We start from the raw sequence: 20,133 nt of genomic DNA, 5'->3' as shown, positions 1-20,133 counted from the left end.
CATGCTGAGGAATGTTTCTGTTGCTTAGCACCTAGTTGAGGTTCCTGAGTATGAGAAACACAGGTGAGGGAGGGCCGTGGCCATGGAAGGGTGTGGGAGAGAGCATGATCTGGCAGGTGGCCAAGGCTTCCATGGGATGAGTGGGTGGGAGATGACTTCGGAGGCAGAGGAGTAAATGAGACAGGTTGACAGTGAGACTGGGGCTCCTTCGAATTCACGACTGTTCACATTCACCAGCATTGTGTGTTGAGCCCTGATGGGGTCTGGGGTGTTCGAGTCTTGGTGGTGGATAAGATCTGGGTTGAATGTAGTCATTTGTGAGAGTCACTGTGCCTGTCAGGGAGACTGTATGGGCTGGGGTTTTAAGGAAGATTAAGTGGGGAGAGGCAGATTGTGGCTGCTGAGGGGACAGAAAGTGCATGACAGAAATGGAAAAGGGTCATGAGTATCTGAAATTCACATGTGGTTCTGGGTGGCTGATCTTGAAGCAAGGATCAGAGGCAGGTGGGGAGGCCTTCAAAGCAGCATCTGGGGCTTTCCCTGGCTGTGGGATCCATCCGAGGACTGGGAAGGTACTGGATTGTGTTTGAGTTTGTGAAATGCTCTCTGGATGCCACATGCCATGTCCACGGGTGAGTGCCAGGTGATGCCTGTATTGTAGGGCAGGGAGGTGGCAGAGCTCTGGGGACTAAAGATATGAGAGTGTGGTGTCTCCATAATAATTTGCCTTTACGTAGGTATTGTGAGCTGAGGGCCCCAAGGCCCGTGTAGTGGGGACTTAGGGGTGAAGCATGAGCCCACGGCTAGCTGTGTCTTGTAGCTACACTCTGGGAAATGCAGGGAAGTTGCTTTGCAGGAGGGATGGGGCCCTGCTGGCCAGGCCCAGAGCTTGGGTGGCATCTGTGTGTCCCCCTGCCTGTTATTTCTGAGGGCTGAACACAGTGATGATTGGGACCCTGAGGAGAGCGGGTGTCAGTGGCAGCAGGACTTAGTATCCCCTCTGAGGTGGAGAGCTCTGGAGGAGGAAGAGTGCGGAGTAGATGTGCGAGATGAGGGCTTGTGGGTTCTGAGAGGGAGAAAGTTCATGGTTTCCTCTGTCCCCATCCTGACAGGACAGTGTGACCTTTGGAGACGTTGCAGTGTACTTCTCCTGGGAGGAGTGGAGGCTCCTTGATGAAGCTTAGAGGCACTTGTACTTCAGTGTGATGCTGGAGAACTTTGCGCTCATATCCTCACTGGGTAAGGCCCTCTCCCTCCCCATGACCTGGACTAGGCTCTGTATTTCCTCCCACTCCTTTTCCCTAGGAGGTGCTCTGTCCTTCTCACATGTGAACTGTGGGAATTACATCCTTCTCTTTCTTTCTGGGTGGTGCTGTGTTGCTAGGGCTGGGTGTGCACCACCCTCTTCTCTCCCCTGCAGCCCCAGTACCCTCTGTACTGAACCCTCACAGGGAAGGATTCCAGGTCAGTAGTCTTGCAGTGAGGCTAGTGGATGGCGCCTTGCTTGCCCTCTCCGTGGCTGGGTGAACGTGTCCAGCTCCATGGCACTTCTCTGTGTTTGTGACAGGGTTCGCTCCCTTCCTTGACTGACATTTCCTAGGACCTGCCTGTGCCAGGAATTGCAGGCATTGTCATGATCACTACTTACCTGGACCATGGGCTATTTTTCAGGACTTTTCTATGAGGTACTTTTTATAGTGTTTCTGCCTTCTCTTCTCCCTGCCCCCCAATTCCTACCCACTCTGCTTTATTGAGGTATAATTGAGAAATATATTTATATGTTTATTTAATATATTTAAGTATATTTACTTATATACATATATGTACATATGTGTACTTATATACATATGCGTATTTAATATATTTATTATTTATATGTATATTTAATATAAAGTATATTTAAAGTGTGTAGCATGATGGTTAACATATATTATGAAAGAATTACCACAAAGATCTTAATTAATCCACCCATCACCTAAGCTAATTGTCTTTGTTTTTCTTTTTTGGTGAGAACACAAGATCTACTCTCAGCAAATTTCCTTGTACAGTACAGTATGAGTCACTGTAGTCGGCATGCTGTACATTAGATCCTCAGAACTTATTCATCTTATGAATGAAATTGTATCCTTTGACCAACATCTCCCCATTTCTCCAGCCCTCAGCTTCTGGCATTCTACTTTCTGTCTCTATGAGTGTGCCTTTTTATTTTAGAGTCTACATATAAGTAATATCATACAGTATTTATCTCTGTGTGATTGGCTTGATTCACTTAGCATAATGTCCTCAAGGTTCATCCATATTGTTGCAAGTAGCAGTTTTTCCTTCTTTTTTATGGCTGAATAGTCCAGTGTGTGTGTGTGTGTCTCACATTTTCTTTATCAGATGAACACTTAGTTTCCTTATCGGCTATTGTGAATAATGCTGCAATGAATAGGCACATGCAGATATTTCTTAGAGATACTGATTTTGTTTCCTTGGGATATATCCCCAGAAGTGGGAATGGTGGATCACATGGAAGTTCTGTTTTTAATTTCTTGAAGAACTTCCATGATATTTTCCATAATGGCTGCACTAATTTCCGTTACCAGCAACAGTGTTTAAGGGTTCCCTTTTCTCCACATTAATTTGATACAGTCCCACTGGTTGATTTTAGCTTTTGTTGCCTATGAGTTTGATGTCATATGCAGAAAATCATTGCCAAGAACAATGTCAAGGAGGCTTTTCTCTGTATTTTCTTCTAGGAGTTTTAAGGTTTCACTTCATACATTTAAATTTAAGTCTTTAATCCATTCTGAATTCATTTTCATGCATGTGATAAGATGAGAATCCTGTTTCGTTTTTTTGCGTGTGGCTATCCAATTTTCCCATCAGTATTTATTGAAGAGACTGTCCTCCCCCCATTGTGTTTTCTTGGTGCCCTTGTCAAAGATTAGTTGACTGCATATGCGTGGATTTACTTCTGGGCTCTCTCTGTTTTGTTCCATTGGTCTGTCTGTTTTTATGCTGGTACCATACTGTTTTGATTACTGTAGCATGTAAGATAGTTTGAAATCAGGAATGTGGTACCTGCAGCTTTGATCTTCTTTCTTAAGATTGCTTTGGCTATTCAGGCTCTTTTCTGGTTCCATTTGCTTTTTAGATGTGATTTTTTCTATTTCTGTGAAAACATTGGAATTTTAATAGGAATTGTGTACAAAGAGTAGATTGCTTTGGGTATTATGGCCATTTTAACAATATTAATTCCCCGGATCCAGGGATAATGGGGTATCTTTCCATTTATTTCAGTCTTCTTCACTTTCCTTTGTCAGTGTTTTCTAGTTTTCAGTGTATACGTCTTTCAACTTCTTGGTTAAATTCATTCCTAGGTATTTTATTGATCTTAATGCTGTTGTAACTGGGACTGCCTTCTTCCTTTCTCTTTCACATAGTTCATTGTGAATGTACAAAATGCAAGTGATTTTTGTATGTTGATTTTTGTATCCTACAAGGTTACTGAATTTGTTTATTCATTGTGACAGTTTTTTGAGGGAGTCTTTAGGGTTTTCTCTGCGTAAGATGATGTCATCTGCAGAGATGATTTTACTTCTTTTTTGGTTGGCCTGCCTTTTGTTTCTTTTCTTGCCTAATTGCTCTCTAGGACTTCAGTCCCATGTTGAATAGAAATAGTGAGAGAGTGGCTATTTTTATCTTGTTCCTGATCTTAGAGGACAAGCTTTTAGCTTTTTTTTTTTTCCTGCTTTATCTCCCCAAACCCCCCCTGTACACAGTTGTATATCTTAGTTGCACGTCCTTCTAGTTGTGAGATGTGGGATGCCGCCTCAACGTGGCCTGACAAGCAGTGACATGTCCGCGCCCAGGATCCGAACCCTGGGCCGCCGCAGCGGAGCGCGCGAACTTAACCACTCGGCCACGGAGCCGGCCCCAGCTTTTTACCATGAATTCTTTGTAGACTGTAGGCTTATCATATATGACATATATTCTGTTGAAGTATGCTTTTTCTATCCCTAATTTGTTGAGAGAGTTTTTTAACTATTTTATTCAGGTGACATTGGTTTATAATATTGTGTAAATTTCAGGTATACCTTATTATATTTCAGCTTCCGTATAGACTGCGTCATGTTCACCACCGATAGTCTAGTTTTTATTCATCACCATACATATGTGCCTCTTTACTCTTTTTTCCTTCCCTCTACCTCCTTCCCCTCTAGTAACCACCAATCTGTTATCCTTATCTGTGTGTTTATCTTCCACCTATGAGTGAAATCATACGATATTTGTTTTTCCTCTATTTCACTTAGTATAATACCCTCAAGGTGCATCCATGTTGTCGCACATGGCACAGTTTTGTCCTTTTTTATGGCTAAGTAGTATTTCATTGTGTATATTTGTGTGTGTGTATATAATAATATAATAATACTGCAGTGAACATAGGGGTGCATATATCTTTTTGAATTAGTGTTTTCATGTTCTTTGGATAAATACCCAGAAGTGGAATAGCTGGATCATAGGGTTTTTAAATTTTTTGAGAAATCTCCATATTGTTTTCCATGTGGCTGCACCAGTTTGCATTCCCACCAACAGTGTATGAGGGTTCCCTTTTCTTCACATCTTCTCCAACACTTGTTATTTCTTGTTTTTTAATAATAGCCATTCTATGGGTGTGAGGTGATATCTCATTGTAGTTTTGATTTGCTTTTCCCTAGTAATTAGTGATGTTGAACATCTTTTCATGCGCCTGTTGGCCATCTGTATATCTTCTTAGGAAAAATGTCTGTTCAGATCCTCTGCCCATTTTTTGATCTCGTGGTTCAATTTTTTGTTGTTGAGTTGTATGAGTTCTTTATATATTTTGGAAATTAACCCCTTGTCAGATATATGATTTGCAAATATCTTCTCCCAGTTGGTGGGTTGTCTTTTCAATTTGCTAATGGTTTTCTTTGCTGTGCAGTAGCGTTTTAGTTTGATGTAGTCCTATTTGTTTATTTTTTCTTTTGTTTCCCTTGCCCAAGGAGACTGGTATTCAAAAAGATACTGCTAAGCAGAATGTCAAAGAGCAGACTGCTTAGGTTTTCTTCTAGGAGTTTTGTGGTTTCAGGTCTTACATTCAAGTCTTTAATCCACTTTGAGTTAATTTTTGGGTGTGGTATAAGGTAATGGTCTGCTTGCGTTCTTTTGCATGTGGCTGGGCAGTTTTCCCAACACCATTTATTGTAGAGATTTTCCTTCCTCCATTGTGTGTTCTTGGCTCCTTTGTCAAAGATTAGCTGTCCATAGATGTGTGGTTTTATTTCTGTGCTCTCAATTCTGTTCCATTGGTCTGTGTGTCTGTTTTTGTGCCAGGACCATGCTCTTTTGATACTATAGCTTTGCTGGATGTTTTGAATTCAGTGAGTGTGATACCTCCAGCTTTGTTCTTTTCTCAGAATTGCTTTGGCTATTTGGGGTCTTTTGTTCCATGTGAATTTTAGGATTCTTTGTTCTATTTCTGTGAAGAATGTAGTTTGGATTCTGAATGGGATTGTATTCAATCTGTAGGTGCTTTAGGTAATATGGACATTTTAACTGTGTTTACTCTTTCAATCCATAAGCAGAAAATATCTTTCCATTTCTTTATGTCTTCAATTTCTTTCAATAGTTATATAGTCTATTAGTCTTATAGTCAATAGTCTTATAGTTTTCAGTGTGTAGATCTTTCGCCTCCTTGGTTAAATTTATTCCTAGATATTTTATTCTTTTTGTTGCAGTTGTAAATGGGATTGTATTCTTGATTTTTCTTTCAGCTAGTTTGTTGTTAGTGTATAGAAATTCACCTGATTTTTGTATGTTGATTTCCTACCACACAGCTTTAATATATTCATTACTTATTTCTAATAGTTTTTTGGTGGATTCTTTAGAGTTTTGCATATGTAGAATCATGTCATCTGCAAATAATGACAGTTTACTTCTTCCTTTCCAGTGTGGATACCTTTTATTTCTCTTTCTTGCCTGATTGTTCTGGGTAGGACTTCCAATACTATGTTTAATAAGAATGGTGAGAGTCAGCATCCTTGTCTTGTTCCTGTTCTCAGAGGAATAGCTTTCAGTTTCTCATCATTGAGTGTGATATTGGTTGTGAGTTTGTCATATATGGCCTTTGTTATATTGAGATACTTTCCTTTTATACCCATTTTATTGAGAATTTTTATCATAAATGGATGCTGCATCTTGTCATGCTTTCTCTGTCTTTTGAGATGATCCTGTGGTTTTATCCTGATTTTGTTAATGTGGTGTATCACATTGATTGATTTGCTGAAGTTGAACCATCCCTGCATCCCTGGACTAAATCCCACTTGATTGTGCTGTATGTTCTTTTTAATGTATTCTTCCATTTGATTTGCTAAAATTTTGTTGAGGATTTTTCCATCTATGTTCATCAGCTGTACTGGCCTGTAATTTTCCTTTTTTGTGTTGTGCTTGTCTGGTTTTGGTATCAGGATAATGTGGGCTTCATACAGTGAGTTAGGAAGCATTCTGTCCTCTTCAGCTTTTTGTGAGAGTTTGAGAGGGATAGCTATTAATTATGTCTTCTTTGAATGTTTGGTAGAATTCACCAGAGAAACCATCTGGTCCTCGGCTTTTGTATTTAGAGGAGGTTTTTGAGTACTGTTTCAGTCTCTTTACTTGTGATTGGTCTATTCCAATTCTCTATTTCTTATTGATTCAGTTTTAGGAGGTTTTACAGTTCTAAGAATTTATCCATTTCGTCTAGGTTATCCAATTTGTTGGTGTATAGCTTTTCATAGTATTCTCATAATCCTTTTCATTTCTGCGATATCCATTGTAATTTCTCCTCTTTCATTTCTGATTTTATTTACTTGAGCCTTCTGCCTTTTCTTAGTGGGTCTAGCGAAAGTTTTGTCAATTTTCTATATCTTTTCAAGGAACCAGCTCTTAGTTTCATTTATTCTTTCCGTTATTTTTTTAGTCTCTGTTTCATTTATTTCTGCTCTGATTTTTATTATTTCCTTCCTTCTACTGACTTTGATCTTGGTTCTTCTTTTTCTAGTTCTTTTAGGTATAGTGTTAGATTGTTTATTTGAGATTTTTCTTGTTTCTTGAGGTAGGCTGTATTGCTATAAACTTCCCTCTTAGTACTGCTTTTGCTGCATCCCATAAGTTTTGGTATGTTGTGTTTTCATTTTCATTTGTCTTGGGGTATTTTTTTATTTCTCCTTTGATTTCTTCATTGATCCAATAGTTCAGTAGCATATTGTTTTGTCTCCACGTATTTGTGACTTTTTCAGCTTTTTTCTTACAGTTGTTTTCTAGTTTCATACCATTGTGGTCAGTAAAGATGCTTGATATGATTTCCATCTTATTAAATTTATTGAGGCTTGCTTTGTTTCCCAGTATATGGTCTGTCTTTGAGAATGTCCCATATGCACTTGGGAAGAATGTGTATTCTACTCCTTTTTGATGGAATGTTTTATATGTATTAAGTCCATCTGGTCTAGTTTTTCATTTAAGGCCACCGTTTCCTTGTTGACTTTCTGTTTGGATGATCTATCCATTGAGGTAAGTGGAGTGTTAAGTCCATTACTACTATTGTGTTGCTGTCAATTTTTCCCTTTAGGTCTGTTGAAAGTTGCTTTCTATACTTTGGTGCTCCCGTGTTAGGTGCATATATATATAAATAAATGTTATGTCTTCTTGGTGGAATGTCCGTTTTATCATTATATAATGTCCATTTTTGTCTCTTATTATCAGTTTTGTCTTGAAGCCTGCTTTGTCTGATATAAGTATGGCTACACCTGCTTTCTTTTGGTTGCCATTTGCTTGGAACATCATCTTCCATCCTTTCACTCTGAGCCTATGTTTTTCTTTAGAGCTGAGATGTGTCTCCTGGAGGCAGTCTATTCTTGGGTCTTGTTTTTTTAATCCATCCAGCCACTGTGTCTTTTGATTGGTGAATTCAATCAATTTAAATTTAGAGTGGGTATTGATACATGAGGACTTAATATTGCCATTTTATCGTGTGTGTTCTAGTTGTTCTATATTTCCATTGTTTCTTTTTCCTTATATTTCTGACATTTCCGTTTGGTGGTTTTCTGCGATGGTTTTTCTCCTTTTTTTCTGTATTTATGGTTTGTGACTCTGCTCTGATTTTTTGTTTTGTGGTTACCATGAGGTTTGTATGAAAGATCTCATAGATGAGATAGTCCTTGCTCTGCTGATAGCATCTTATCTCCATTGGCCTATGCAGGTTCTGGGGTTTTTTTCCTTTCTCTTCTGTGTTTCTGTTGTCACAAATTATTCTTTGTTGTGTTGTGAGTTTGCAACCAAATTGAAGTGGTTATAGTTCTTTTTGCTGCTTTCTTTCCCTTTAGTTTTTATGTTATAATTAAGTGTTTACTAATCTATTCTGGTATATGGTTACAATTTTCTGATTCTCTCTGTTTATCACCTTGCTCAAAGCTTTGTAAGCCTTTTCCTTTTTGTTTCATGTAGGAGGGCTCCTTTCAGCATTTCTTGTGATGCTGGTCTGCTGGCAGTGAACTCCCTCAGCTCATTTGTCTGGGAAAACTTTTATTTCTCCTTCATATCCGAAGGATAATTTTGCTGGATAAAGTATTCTTTGCTGATAGTTGTCTCTCAGTATTTTGAATACATCATTCCTCTCTCTTGTAGCCTTTAGGGTTTCTGCTTAGAAATCTGCTGAAAGCCTGATATGAGTTCCTTTGTAAGTTATTTCCTTCTCTCTGGCTTCCCTTAATATTTTTTCTTGTCATTGACTTTTTACTTTTTTTTTTAAGCTACTTTATTTTATTTATTTATTTTTTGAAGAAGAAGAAGATCAGCCCTGAGCTAACTACTGCCACTCCTCTTCTTTTTTGCTGAGGAAGCCTGTCCCTGAGCTAACATCCGTGCCCATCTTCTTCTACTTTATATGTGGGACACCTGCCACAACATGGTGTGCCTAGCGGTGCCATGTCCACACCTGGGATTCGAACCGGTGAAACCTGGGCCACTGAGAAGCGGAACATGCGAACTTAACTGCTGCACCATCAGGCCAGCCCCCAACTTTTGACATTTTTAATATATGCCTTGGAGAAGGTCTTTTTGCATTGAGATAATTAGGAGTTCTCTTATCTTCATGTACTTGTATGTCTAGTTCCTTCTCCAGGCTTGGAAAGTTCTCAGCCATTATTGCTTTGACTAAGCTCTCTGCTCCTTTATCCCTCTCTTCTCCTCCTGGGATACCTATTATCCTTATTTTACTTTTCCTAATTGAGTCAGATATTTCTTGTAGAATTTCTTCATTTTTTAAAAAAAATCTTAGATCCTCTTCTCCTCCACCTGAATCATTTTTAGACTTCTATCTTCAGGCTCATTAATTCTCTCTTCCATGTGATCTACTTCTTGAGAGAGTTTTTATCATGTAAGTATGCTGAATTTTTTTAAATGCTTTTTCTGCATGTATTTTGATGATCATGATTCTTATCCTTCATTCTATTAAGGTGGTGTATCATATTGATTGACTTCCATACATTCAGGCATCCTTGCATCCCAGGGGTAAATCCCACTTGATCTTGGTGTCTCATGTTTTTAATGTGCTTTTGAATTGGGTTTGATAGTGTTTTAGTGAATATGTCTGCACATATGTTCATCATGAATATTGGGTTGTAATTTTCTTTTTTTAAAGTGATCTTGTGTACCTTTGGTAGCAGGATAATGCTGGCCTCATAAAGTGAGTTTGGAAGTGGCCCATTCTCTTTGATTTATGGAAGAGTTTGTGGAGGATTGATGTTAACTTTAAATGTTTGGTAGACTTCACCAGTGGATGTACCTGGTCCTGGACTTTTCATTGTTTGAAGATTTTTGATTACTGTTCAATCTACTTACTAGTTATACATCTATTCACATTTTCAATTTTCATGATTTAGTCTTGGTAAGTTGTTTTTGTAGGAGTTTATCCATTTCTTCTATGTTATCCAATTTGTTGGCATTTGTTGATAGTGGTCTGTGATGATCCTTTGTGTTTCTGTGGTGTAAGTTGTGATATTCCTCTTTTATTTCTGATTTCTTTATTTTTTATTTTTTCGAGGAAGGTTAGCCCTGAGCTAACATCTGTGCCCATTTTCCTCTATTTTTTTATATGTGGGACACCGGCCACAGTGTGGCTTGATAAACAGTGCATAGGTCCACGAACTGGTGAACTCCAGGCTGCCAAAGCAGAGCATGCAAACTTAATCACTGTGCCACCGGGCTGGCCCTCTGATTTCTTTGAGTCTTTTTTTTTTTCTTTTAGTGTACCTAAAGCTTTGTAAATTTTGTTTATGTTTTCAGAAATGAAATCTCTATGTCATTTATCTTTTTTGTGTTTCTAGTCTCTGTTTCATTTATTTTAGCTCTACCCTTTGTTCTTCTCTCTCTAGTTTCTTGAGATATAAAATTAGGTTGTTTATTTGAGATCTTTTTCTTTCCTAATGTAGGCATTTATTGTTCTAAATTTCCTCCTCAGAAGTGCTTTTGCTGTATCCCATAAGTTTTGGTATGTTGTGTTTCTATTTTCTTCATCTTAAGGTATTTTTTGGTTTCTTCTTAGACCCATTGGTTTTCAGGATTGTGTTAATTTCCACATATGTTTTGAATTTTCCAGCTTTTCTCCTGTTATTGGTTTCTAGTTTCATACCACTGTGGTTGGGAAGATACTTGATATTATTTCACTCTTCTTAAATTTGTTAAAACTGATTTTATGACCTATAACATATGATCTGTGCTAGAGAATGTTCTGTATGCACTTGAGAAGAATGTGTATTTTGCTGCCCTTTGGTGAAATGCTCTGTATGTGTCTATTAGGTCCATTTGATCCAAAGTATAGTTCAAGTTCAAACTTTCCGTATTGGTTTTCTGTCTGGATGACCTACCCATTGTTGAAAGGGGAGTATTAAAGTCCTCTATTATTGTTGTGTTACTGTGTGTTTCTGTCTTATACACCCTGCCACTCTTCCTTGTATCACACCCTATTTTTGTATCCTTCCCATGGTGAGGTCTCCACCATTCTTTGACCTTAGGTGCCCTGTAATTCATAGCAGCACTTCAAGTATTTTCCAACTTTCTTGTCTTGAAGAGCATCCCATAGACTCATTCCTAGATGATGCAGATAAACATTTGTGGTGGGATTGCCTGCTGCCTGTAAGGTCAACATGTACTTCTCCAATATTTCTTTGTGTGCAGGTTGCTGCTGTGGAGCAGAGGATGTGGAGGCTCCCTTTCAACAAAGCGTTTTGTAGGTGTGTCACAAGCCACAACTCCTACTGCAGCTTCATCTTCTCAGAAGATTCAACCCTGTGAGACGTGTGGCCCAGTCTTGAGAGACATTTTTCCACTTGGCTGAGCAGTAGGGAACACAACACAGCCAGAAACTGTTGAGGTGTGGGGCCTTTGTGGAGCAATTGTGTTTCAGTGCAGACTTTCAGCAGCACCAGGATCAGCACATGGGAGAGAAACCCTTCAGAAGCAGTGTGGACAGGGCCTCATTTGTGAAGAGCTGCAGATTCCATATGTCAGGGAACACTTTTCCTTGGGGGGAGGTTGGGGAGGACTTCCTGACAAGCTTTGGACATCTCCAACAACAGGCCACTCACACCAGGGAGAAGCCAAAGAAACTCGCCCAATGCGGGTCCACTTTACCAAACAGAAGTCATTACACCTGGGGAGAGTGCAAGAAATCCTTCAGCCCCAAAGGCCCACTTATTCAGGACCAGGGTGTCCACACTGGAAGTCATTGTTTTGTGTGCCATGAATGTGGGAAAACGTTCAGGTACAAATCCTCATTTCTTGTGCACCAGAGAGTCCACACAGGAGAAAAGCTTCATATGTGTGGAGAATGTGGCAAATCTTTTAGGCAAAGTTCAACCCTTAATCAACATCGAAGAATTCATACTGGGACAACACCGTACAGATGCAGCAAATGTGGGAAATCCTTAAGCCACCAATCTGTCCTCATTCATCCCCAGAGAGGGCACAATGGAGAAAATAGCTATGTGTGCAGTGATTGTGCAAAATCTTTTAGTGATGGCTCAGTGTTCATTCAACACAAGAGAGTTCAAATTGGAGAGAGGCCTTATAAATGTAGTGACTGTGTGAAATCTTTTACCTCTAGCTCTGCCCTCAGTTATCATAGGAGATCTCACAAAGGAGAAAGGCCTTATGAGTGCAGTGATTGTGGGAAATCTTTTTTCTCTAAGTCTGTCCTCTGTTATCATCAAAGAGTTCATTCTGGAGAACGACCTCATGAGTGCAGTGAATGTGGGAAGTGTTTTATCTTTAGCTCCCAACTCCGTTATCATCAGAGAGTTCACACTGTAGAAAGGCCTTTTGAGTGTAGTGAATGTGGGAAATCTTTTACCTGTACCTCCACCCTCCACTATCATCAGCGAGGTCACCTTGAAGAAACACCTTATAAGTGTAGTGACTGTGCAAAATCTTTTATGTCTAGCTCTGCCCTCAGTTATCATCAGAGATCTCACACAGGAGAAAGGCCTTATGAGTGCGCTAAGTGTAGGAAGTTCTTAAAGGATAGAAGCCAATTCAATCAACACCAGAGAGCTCACACTGGAGAAAGGCCTTATGTGTGCACTGAATGTGGAAAATCTTTCATTCAAAGAAATTGCCTCATTTCACACCAGAGAGTTCACACAGGGGAAAGACCTTACAAATGCAAGGAATGTAGAAAGTCTTTTACCTCTAGCTCCAGCCTTCGTTATCATCAGAGTACTCACACAGGAGAAAGACCTTATGAGTGCAGTGAATGTGGGAAATCTTTTACGATAAGTTCTGTCCTCCGTTATCATCAGAGGATTCATAGTGGAGAAAGGCCTTATGAGTGCAATGAATGTGGGAAATGTTTTATCTTTAGCTCCCAACTGCATTGTCATCAGAGAGTTCACACTGGAGAAAAGCCTTACCAGTGTAATGAATGTGGGAAATCTTTTAAGAATAGATGGAAGTCCATTATACACCAGAGGGTTCACACTGGAGAAAGGCCTTATGTGTGCAGTGTATGTGGGAAGTCCTTTACCCGAAGAAATCTCCTCACTATACACCTACGAGTTCATTCTGGAGAAAGGCCTTATGTATGCAGTGTATGTGGGAAATCCTTTACGCAAAGAAATCACCTCACTACACACCTAAGAGTTCATTCTGGAGAAAGGCCTTATGAGTGCAGTGAATGTGGGAAATCCTTTATCCAAAGAAAGAACCTCATTTTACATCAGAGACTTCACACAGGAGAAAGGCCTTATGAGTGTAGTGAATGTGGGAAATCTTTTATCCAGAGAAAGAACCTCATTTTACATCAGAGAGGTCACACAGGAGAAAGGCCTTATGAGTGCAGTGAATGTGGGAAATCTTTTACTTCTAGTTCAGGCTTTTATTATCATCACAGAGTTCACACAGGAGAAAGGCCTTATGAGTGCAATGAATGTGGGAAATCTTTTACTTCTAGCTCAGGCCTGTATTATCATTACAGAGTTCACTCAGGAGAAAGGCCTTATGAGTGCAGTGAATGTGGGAAATGTTTTACATCTAGCTCGGGTCTCCATTATCATCAGAGAGTTCACACAGGAGAAAGACCTTATGAGTGCAATGAGTGTGGGAAGTCTTTTACCTCTAGCTCAGGTCTCCATTATCATCAGAGAGTTCACACAGGAGAAAGGCCTTATGAGTGCAATGAATGTGGGAAATCTTTTACCTCTAGCTCGGGCCTCCGTTATCATCAGAGAGTTCACACAGGAGAAAGGCCTTATGAATGCCGTGAATGTGGGAAATCTTTTACTTCTATCTCGGGCCTCTGTTATCATCACAGAGTTCACTCAGGAGGAGGGCCTTATGAGTAAAACGTGGAAAATCATTTATCACTAGTCCTAAACTCCATTGTCGTCAGATGACACAGAAAGGTCTTGTGGGAGCAGTAAATGTGGAAAATCTTTTATGGGAAAATCTACCCTTTCTCAATGTGGAGGAGTTCACATTAGAGAAACACGTAGATGTGCAGGGGATGTGCAATTCCCTGGTTCGGAGTAAGGACACCAGAGGAAACTGAGAAGCCATTTGTCTGAGTTGAATTTCATATATCTGAATATGCACAGTGGGGAGATTCCCCATAAGTTGTGGGAAGTGTGGTATGTTGCATTTTCCAATCTGTTGAGGGTTCTTGCCACGTTTATGTCACAGCCAATTTCTGCACCAAAGCCATTTCACCTCTACCATCTGGCAGGTCCACACAGTGCATCAGTCACCACCCCAGTGTGCTCAGGGAAGCTGACCTGTTTTCTCCTCTATGTAAATTAGGAATAACCTGAGCCCTTAGGGAGGTCAGCTTTCCCTCCTCCTCCACTCCCTTGGGCATGGACATGTGTCACTGTTGTCTCAGACTATCACGAGTTCGCCTGGCAGCTTTTCACAAAGATGACATTTCCCAGGACATGTTGGTCTTACGTGATACTTGTGAAGTTTTTCCAGCTTCCTAGTCACGAACTGGAGAACGGCCTGCTGCACATTGCTTTGTCTTGTACAATAATGAAGGGCTTCCTGTTTAAGTTCTCTTAATCTTGGGTGTTTTCTCACTGTGTGGGGTAGTTTACAAACTGTGTGGGCTCTACAAACATGAAGGGGTGAACAACTTTTTAGGGGTCTCAAACTTTGTGTGCCTGAGGATAGTGTGATGGCAGAAAACAACTTGCCACTTTTGAGTAAATTTCCATTGCTCCCACAGCCTCCCAAGAAAGACTGCAGCGCTTTCTGGTCCTCATTTGACCCCTGGATGCTGTGGTTCAGGAAGCTCAGTGATGACCCTGAGGAGAGGGTTGGTGTGAGAACCTCAAGTGCATCTGAGGGCAGTGTGAATTTTCCCTTCCTCACAGGAAGTCTCACAGGGGACGTCAGCACTGTGGAGGGGATATCTTCCCCAGATCTACAAAGAGCCATGTGGCCTGATATCCCCAGTTCCATTGGGCAAGGGTCACTGGGTCCAAGGGAACCATAATTGGTAGAGAAACACTGGCTTAACGGAGTGGAGGAGACTGCAGCCAGCTAGATGGAATGTGCCTCTTCTGAAAGTGCATCCAGAAATGGTTCTGTGGCAGTGACTATGCAGGATCAGTTTGTACACAAATCTGATCACCACCAGGCATGTTTATTTTGTGTAGCTGATGTCATTGTCATCAAAAATAAAAGATTTTGTGGATTTCTGTAGCCTCCCAGTGCTGTTCACCTCAAGGCCATTACTGCATAGGCAGGAAAGAAGAATGGGGATCCACAGCCCAGGGATGTGGCTCTTGTGATCCAGGCAGCATTCCTGTTGACTTGGGTGGAAATGTCCTTCATTGTTCCCCATATTTGTTGTCACTGAGGGAAGACTGACTCCCCAGAGGGCATGAGGAGACAGGTGGTGGAGTCAATAAACGGTTGCCAAACCTATTTTTCAAAAAGAGTGGGGCATACATTTTTTTTCATCCTAAACCACTTTTTAAAGTGTTATTAAGGTATAATTTACATGTACTAAACTACATGTATGTAAAGTGTACAATTTGATGTTTTGACATGAGTGTGAAGTTCTGAAACCATCATCATAGTCCTGATAATGACCTTATCTGTCTCAGTATATTTGCCTGACATCCTTGCCTTTCCCATCTCTCCAGCTAACCATTCATTTACCTTCCTTTATAAAGATACCTTTGCATTTTCTTGAATTTATAGAATTGGAATCATAAGCTGTTTAGTCTATTGGGGTTTGTTTTTTGTTTTTTACTGATTTCCTTTATGTTTCATAATTAGAGATTTACCAATGATAAATGAGAAGTTCATCTTTTATTTCTGAGTAATATTCTTATCTTTGGATATACCACTGTTCATCCATTCATCTTTTTATGGTGGTTTAGCTTGTTTCTAGATTTAAACAATTGAAAATAAAGGTGTTGCAGACATTCGTATTAGTTCTTTGTATGGTTGTTTCTTTTATCTTTTGTCAATAACATAGAGTGCAGTGTCTGAGTCGTCACAGGGTAGATGAATGTTTAACTCATGAAAAACTACCAGACTGTGATCTAACATGATTTCTCCCTTTTGCTTTCCCACCAGCAGTGTGTGAAAGTTCCGTTTTCTCCAAATCCCTGCCAGTACTTGATGTGGTCCTCCTTCAGTTTCAGCCATTGATAAGTGTGTGGTGCTTTCTCAGTGTCTTTAATTGCATTGCCAAAAAGATTCTTGATTTTGAGCCTTTTTTCATGTCTTTCTTTGCCAGTTGTTTATTTTTTGTACAATTTCTGTTCATCCCATTTGCCTATTTTCTTTCATATGAGTTATGGCTATTTCCCTTTTCATTTTCAAATAAGACACTGAAACAACAAAGACATGCTGGAATTTTACTCTTAAGACAGCTTGAGCGACATTTTTCTGTATGGAGTCATTGTTTCTAAATACTGGAAGGATATTTCCTCATTGTTTTTCTCAGACTGTCTGTGTCACACATAATGTCATGGTCAGAAACACCCTACATGGCTAAGTTTCGTCCGCATTATGACCTTAACGTCCATCGCTTGAGTCCCGGCATTCAGTAATACAGGAAATCTAGCCCCGGTGCGTAGTGTTTGCCAATTCCCCAAGTGTCAGTGCTCCCACAGTGGAAGCGAGATGTGCTCAGAGAAGGAGTGGAAGATTCCACTCGGGTCCGCGGGCTTTGGCGGGAAACCAGCCTTGGCGTGTGCGGGACACTCCCCCAGGCCGGGCAGCAGCTGCGGGAAGGCGGGAGGCGGCAGAGGCCTCACACGCGGGTCAGCGGGGAGGGTCCTCCCCGAACGTCGGGGGTCTCGGAGACCCGAGTGGCCTCGCCTTAACAACGAGGGCTCAGAGCTGACACATGCAGTTCCGGTGGCGCCTCCGACCCACCCGGGACCTTGTGAGCGGGTCCCCTCGGACCGCTGTCCGTCTCGCCATTGGCCCCCTTCCCTCCGTCCTCACTGCCGGGTGGTCTCCCAGCGGGGTCCCCTGCCGGGCGTTCCCCGCGCTGTGGGCCGCTTCTCCCGGCGCCCCGACTCCGGGAGGACTCCCGCCTTCCCGCTGGGGCGGCGGCCCCCGCGCCCCCGGGACCCTGGGCAGGCCTTTCCTCCGCGGCGCCACCGCTTCGAGACCCGGGCCGCGTGGGACCCGAAGGGACGCCCGCCCACGGCTCCCTGCGCTGCTGCCCGGGAGGCCCCTGAGGCCGCGGCCCGGCGCCGACCCCGCTCCCGCCCCCCCCGGCAGCGCCCCGCCCTCCGCCCCGCGGCCCGGGACGCGCGGAGCCTCCGGTCCCGCCGCTCGGGCGCCCCCTGGCGGCGCAGGGACGTCGGCGCTCGACTCGGCGACTCGGCGTCCGAGGTCTGTCGTCGAGGGAGAGACGGCCGTCAGCCGGCGAGCCCCAGACGCAGACGCCCAGAGACCGCTCAGCAGGGAAGATGCCGAGACCCCCGGGTAGCATGTCGTTTGCAAACGACGGGAGATCGAAGTCAGGGGACCTTCGTGAAAGAAGCCCGAGGGGAAACCCCTCCTCTCTAGGGGACCGAGAGCGACCGCCGCCGTCTCCTCAGACGCCGCGAGCGAGGAGAGGAACGAAGCCCGGACAGTGTTGAGAGCAAACTGACCTTCCTAGAGCTGCGTGCCCACAAAATTACCCTCCATCGGTGCAGGGAGACGGAGCCTCCGTCAGCCAAGCGAAAAGTGAGGGCTTGGTGGCCCGTAAACCTGCCAGCTCGGTCCGTTCGGGGCGCTGTGCCGAAATGCCCCAGGCGGGGTGGCGTGTGAGAGTCAGCGTTTGTTTCTCCCAGCGCTGGAGGCTGGGCAGCCCGGGTCAAGGCGCCAGCCTGGGCGAGTTCTGCGGTGAGGACCCTCCTCCCGGTGCGGAGTCAGCCCTTCTTGCTGCGTCCTCACGTGGGGGGAGGAGCTGGGCGTCTCTGAGGCTCTTCCTAAGGGCACTGGTCCCGTTCACGCGGGCCCCAACCTGGTGCCCTGAGCACCTCCCAAAGGCCCGGCTCCAACTCTATCATCTTCAGCGGTTAGGATTTCAACATGAATTTGCGGGAACACAAACGTTCAGACCATAGCGCCTGCCTTCCAAGAAATGTAACAGCACTTCTTTAGAGACAAGGAGAATGATCTTGGTCAGATACTCGGATCTATATAGAGAAAGAAGAGTGTCGAAGAAGGAATAAGCGAAGGAAAAATAAAAAATATTTTTCTTATTCTTAATTGATCTAACAGAGAACACTTTGTTCAAGATAGTAATACCAACAATGTATTCTATCTGCATATCTTATGTGTATGTGTGTGTATATATGCTTATTATGCTTTTACATAAGTAGGATGAATGACCTCAATGGTACAAGTGACTGGAGGGAGGAATTGGGGTAATTTTGTTAGTATAAGGTACTCACACTACCCAGGAGGTGGTATAGTGTTATTTGAAAGTGGACTTGGATTGTCAATGTTGATTGCAAACTCTAGGACAAAAACTAAGGGAAGTAAAAAGTGAGGCATAACTGATATGCTAAGAAATGAGAGAAAATGAAATCATATAAAATGCTCAGTTAAAACCACACACAACAGGTGCTGGCCCTATGGCCGAGTGGTTAAGTTCGCACACTCCGCTTCAACAGCCCTGGGTTTGGCCAGTTTGGATCCTGGGCATGGACATGGCACCACTCAGGCCATGCTGAGGTGGCGTCCCACATGCCACAACTAGAGGGATCCACAACTAAAAATATACAACTATGTACCATGGGGCTTTGGGGAGAAAAAGGAAAAATAAAATCTTTAAAAAATATACAAAACCACACGGAACAGATAAAGAGTGGAAGACAAAAATTGGAACAAAATGGAAATTAGTAACAAACATGGTAGCTATTATTTCAACTGAATCAATAATCTCTTTGAATGGCAGAAGACTAATTCAAAGACCAATTCTAAGAGATTTTCAGAGTGAGTCAAAAACCAAGATTCTGCTATAGGTTGTCTACAGAAACTGTGGCTGATACGTTTGCAAGTGTTTTAAGCCTCTGAGTTTGCAGTGATTTATTACAGGGGCATGTAAGGGCACTAGCTTATGTGCCCCCTTTTTGTTCTGCTTTTTCTCCCCAAATCCCCCCAAACCAGTGAAACCCTGGGCTGCCGAAGCAGAGCACGTGAACTTAACGACTTGGCCATGGAGCCAACTCCCCTTTGTACCCCTTTAAGCCATGTGTCCTTGAGGCTCCTTGTCTGGGCTATGCACCAGCTCTCACATTGATAACAGTCCTGGGCTTGGCCAACCCAGCGGTTTTCTCATGGGAGAGTTAACACAAAGACCCTCGAAGTCTGAGGGAACACAGAGGCTGTCCAGCAGGGCTCTGGTCCTTGGAATGCAGGTCATACTGGGATGATCTCCCATGGCAAGCATGCAGCCTTTGTTCCTCTGCCTACTTAAACAAGCTTCTCTCAGGGGGCAGTAGTGGCTACACATTTCCTGTCCAGCCGGCGCCATTGGACCTTCCCTGTAAGTAACTCCCAGTAAAGCCATATGTCTCATTCCCTGTCTCTGGATCTTTTCTTTGGTCTCTCAACAACCTATCCCACACTCCTCACCGAGCTGGGCATATGGCTGGTGAGCCAGCCGGGAGACTGAGAAAAACCCCACGAGCACCAAGACTATGGGGGATGGGAAAGGGAAATCTGTGGGGGTAACCCCGGCTTGGCTGATATCCTCCCTGTGGGGCCCGGTTGCCAAAATCTTTGATGGATGGGGCCCACCGTGTGAGTACTGGAACGCCCTGAAAACATCAAACGTCAACGCCTAGGGGTAAGTCTTGGGTGTGAGAAAAGCCCAGGCTGTTGCTACGCCTGTGGGGTAGCCCCTCCTCACCGTGGGATGGCTAGCAATGAAGGCAGGGGAAGTCCTGGGCGTGATAAATGATGAGAAAGCCCATATTTCTAGAAAGTCTGTATACAGGGAAAGTAAAACGTATGTTTTCAGTAAAGAAGGTATAAAGAATAAAGATATTTTTCTTTGTTTTTTTAAGAAAGGTAAATTTGTCCTAAAGTACTATGAAAGAAAACAAGAGAAGGCATGAGACAAATTCTGAA

The 20,133-nt window shown here is 42.6% G+C and overlaps 2 protein-coding genes across 2 annotated transcripts in view; both read left to right on the top strand.

Moving 5' to 3' along the window:
- Positions 1-20,133, top strand: part of LOC124250111 (zinc finger protein 883-like) — a 62,322-nt gene that overhangs the window by 1,536 nt on the left and 40,653 nt on the right. The gene's annotated exons all lie outside the window — the stretch shown is intronic.
- Positions 1,656-15,462, top strand: LOC124250250 (zinc finger protein 345-like). Its single transcript, XM_046682077.1, has 2 exons — positions 1,656-1,685; positions 11,385-15,462. The coding sequence occupies exons 1-2, from the start codon at positions 1,656-1,658 to the stop codon at positions 13,878-13,880; spliced, it is 2,526 nt and encodes an 841-aa protein (XP_046538033.1). The 3' UTR covers positions 13,881-15,462.

Source organism: Equus quagga, chromosome 13 (assembly GCF_021613505.1).
Source record: "Equus quagga isolate Etosha38 chromosome 13, UCLA_HA_Equagga_1.0, whole genome shotgun sequence".
In the NCBI taxonomy this organism is placed as follows: Eukaryota; Metazoa; Chordata; class Mammalia; order Perissodactyla; family Equidae; genus Equus; species Equus quagga.
Note: the sequence above shows the minus strand (reverse complement) of the source record. Positions and strands in the feature narration are given on the sequence as shown.

What these genes read in the sequence shown, in the direction of transcription:
- LOC124250250 (XM_046682077.1), top strand. Translation starts at nt 1,656, where the DNA reads ATGGGCTATTTTTCAGGACTTTTCTATGAG. An exon ending in TTTCAGGACTTTTCTATGAG is followed by an intron (nt 1,686 to 11,384) that starts GTACTTTTTATA and finishes GCTGAGCAGTAG; the next exon opens with GGAACACAACACAGCCAGAA.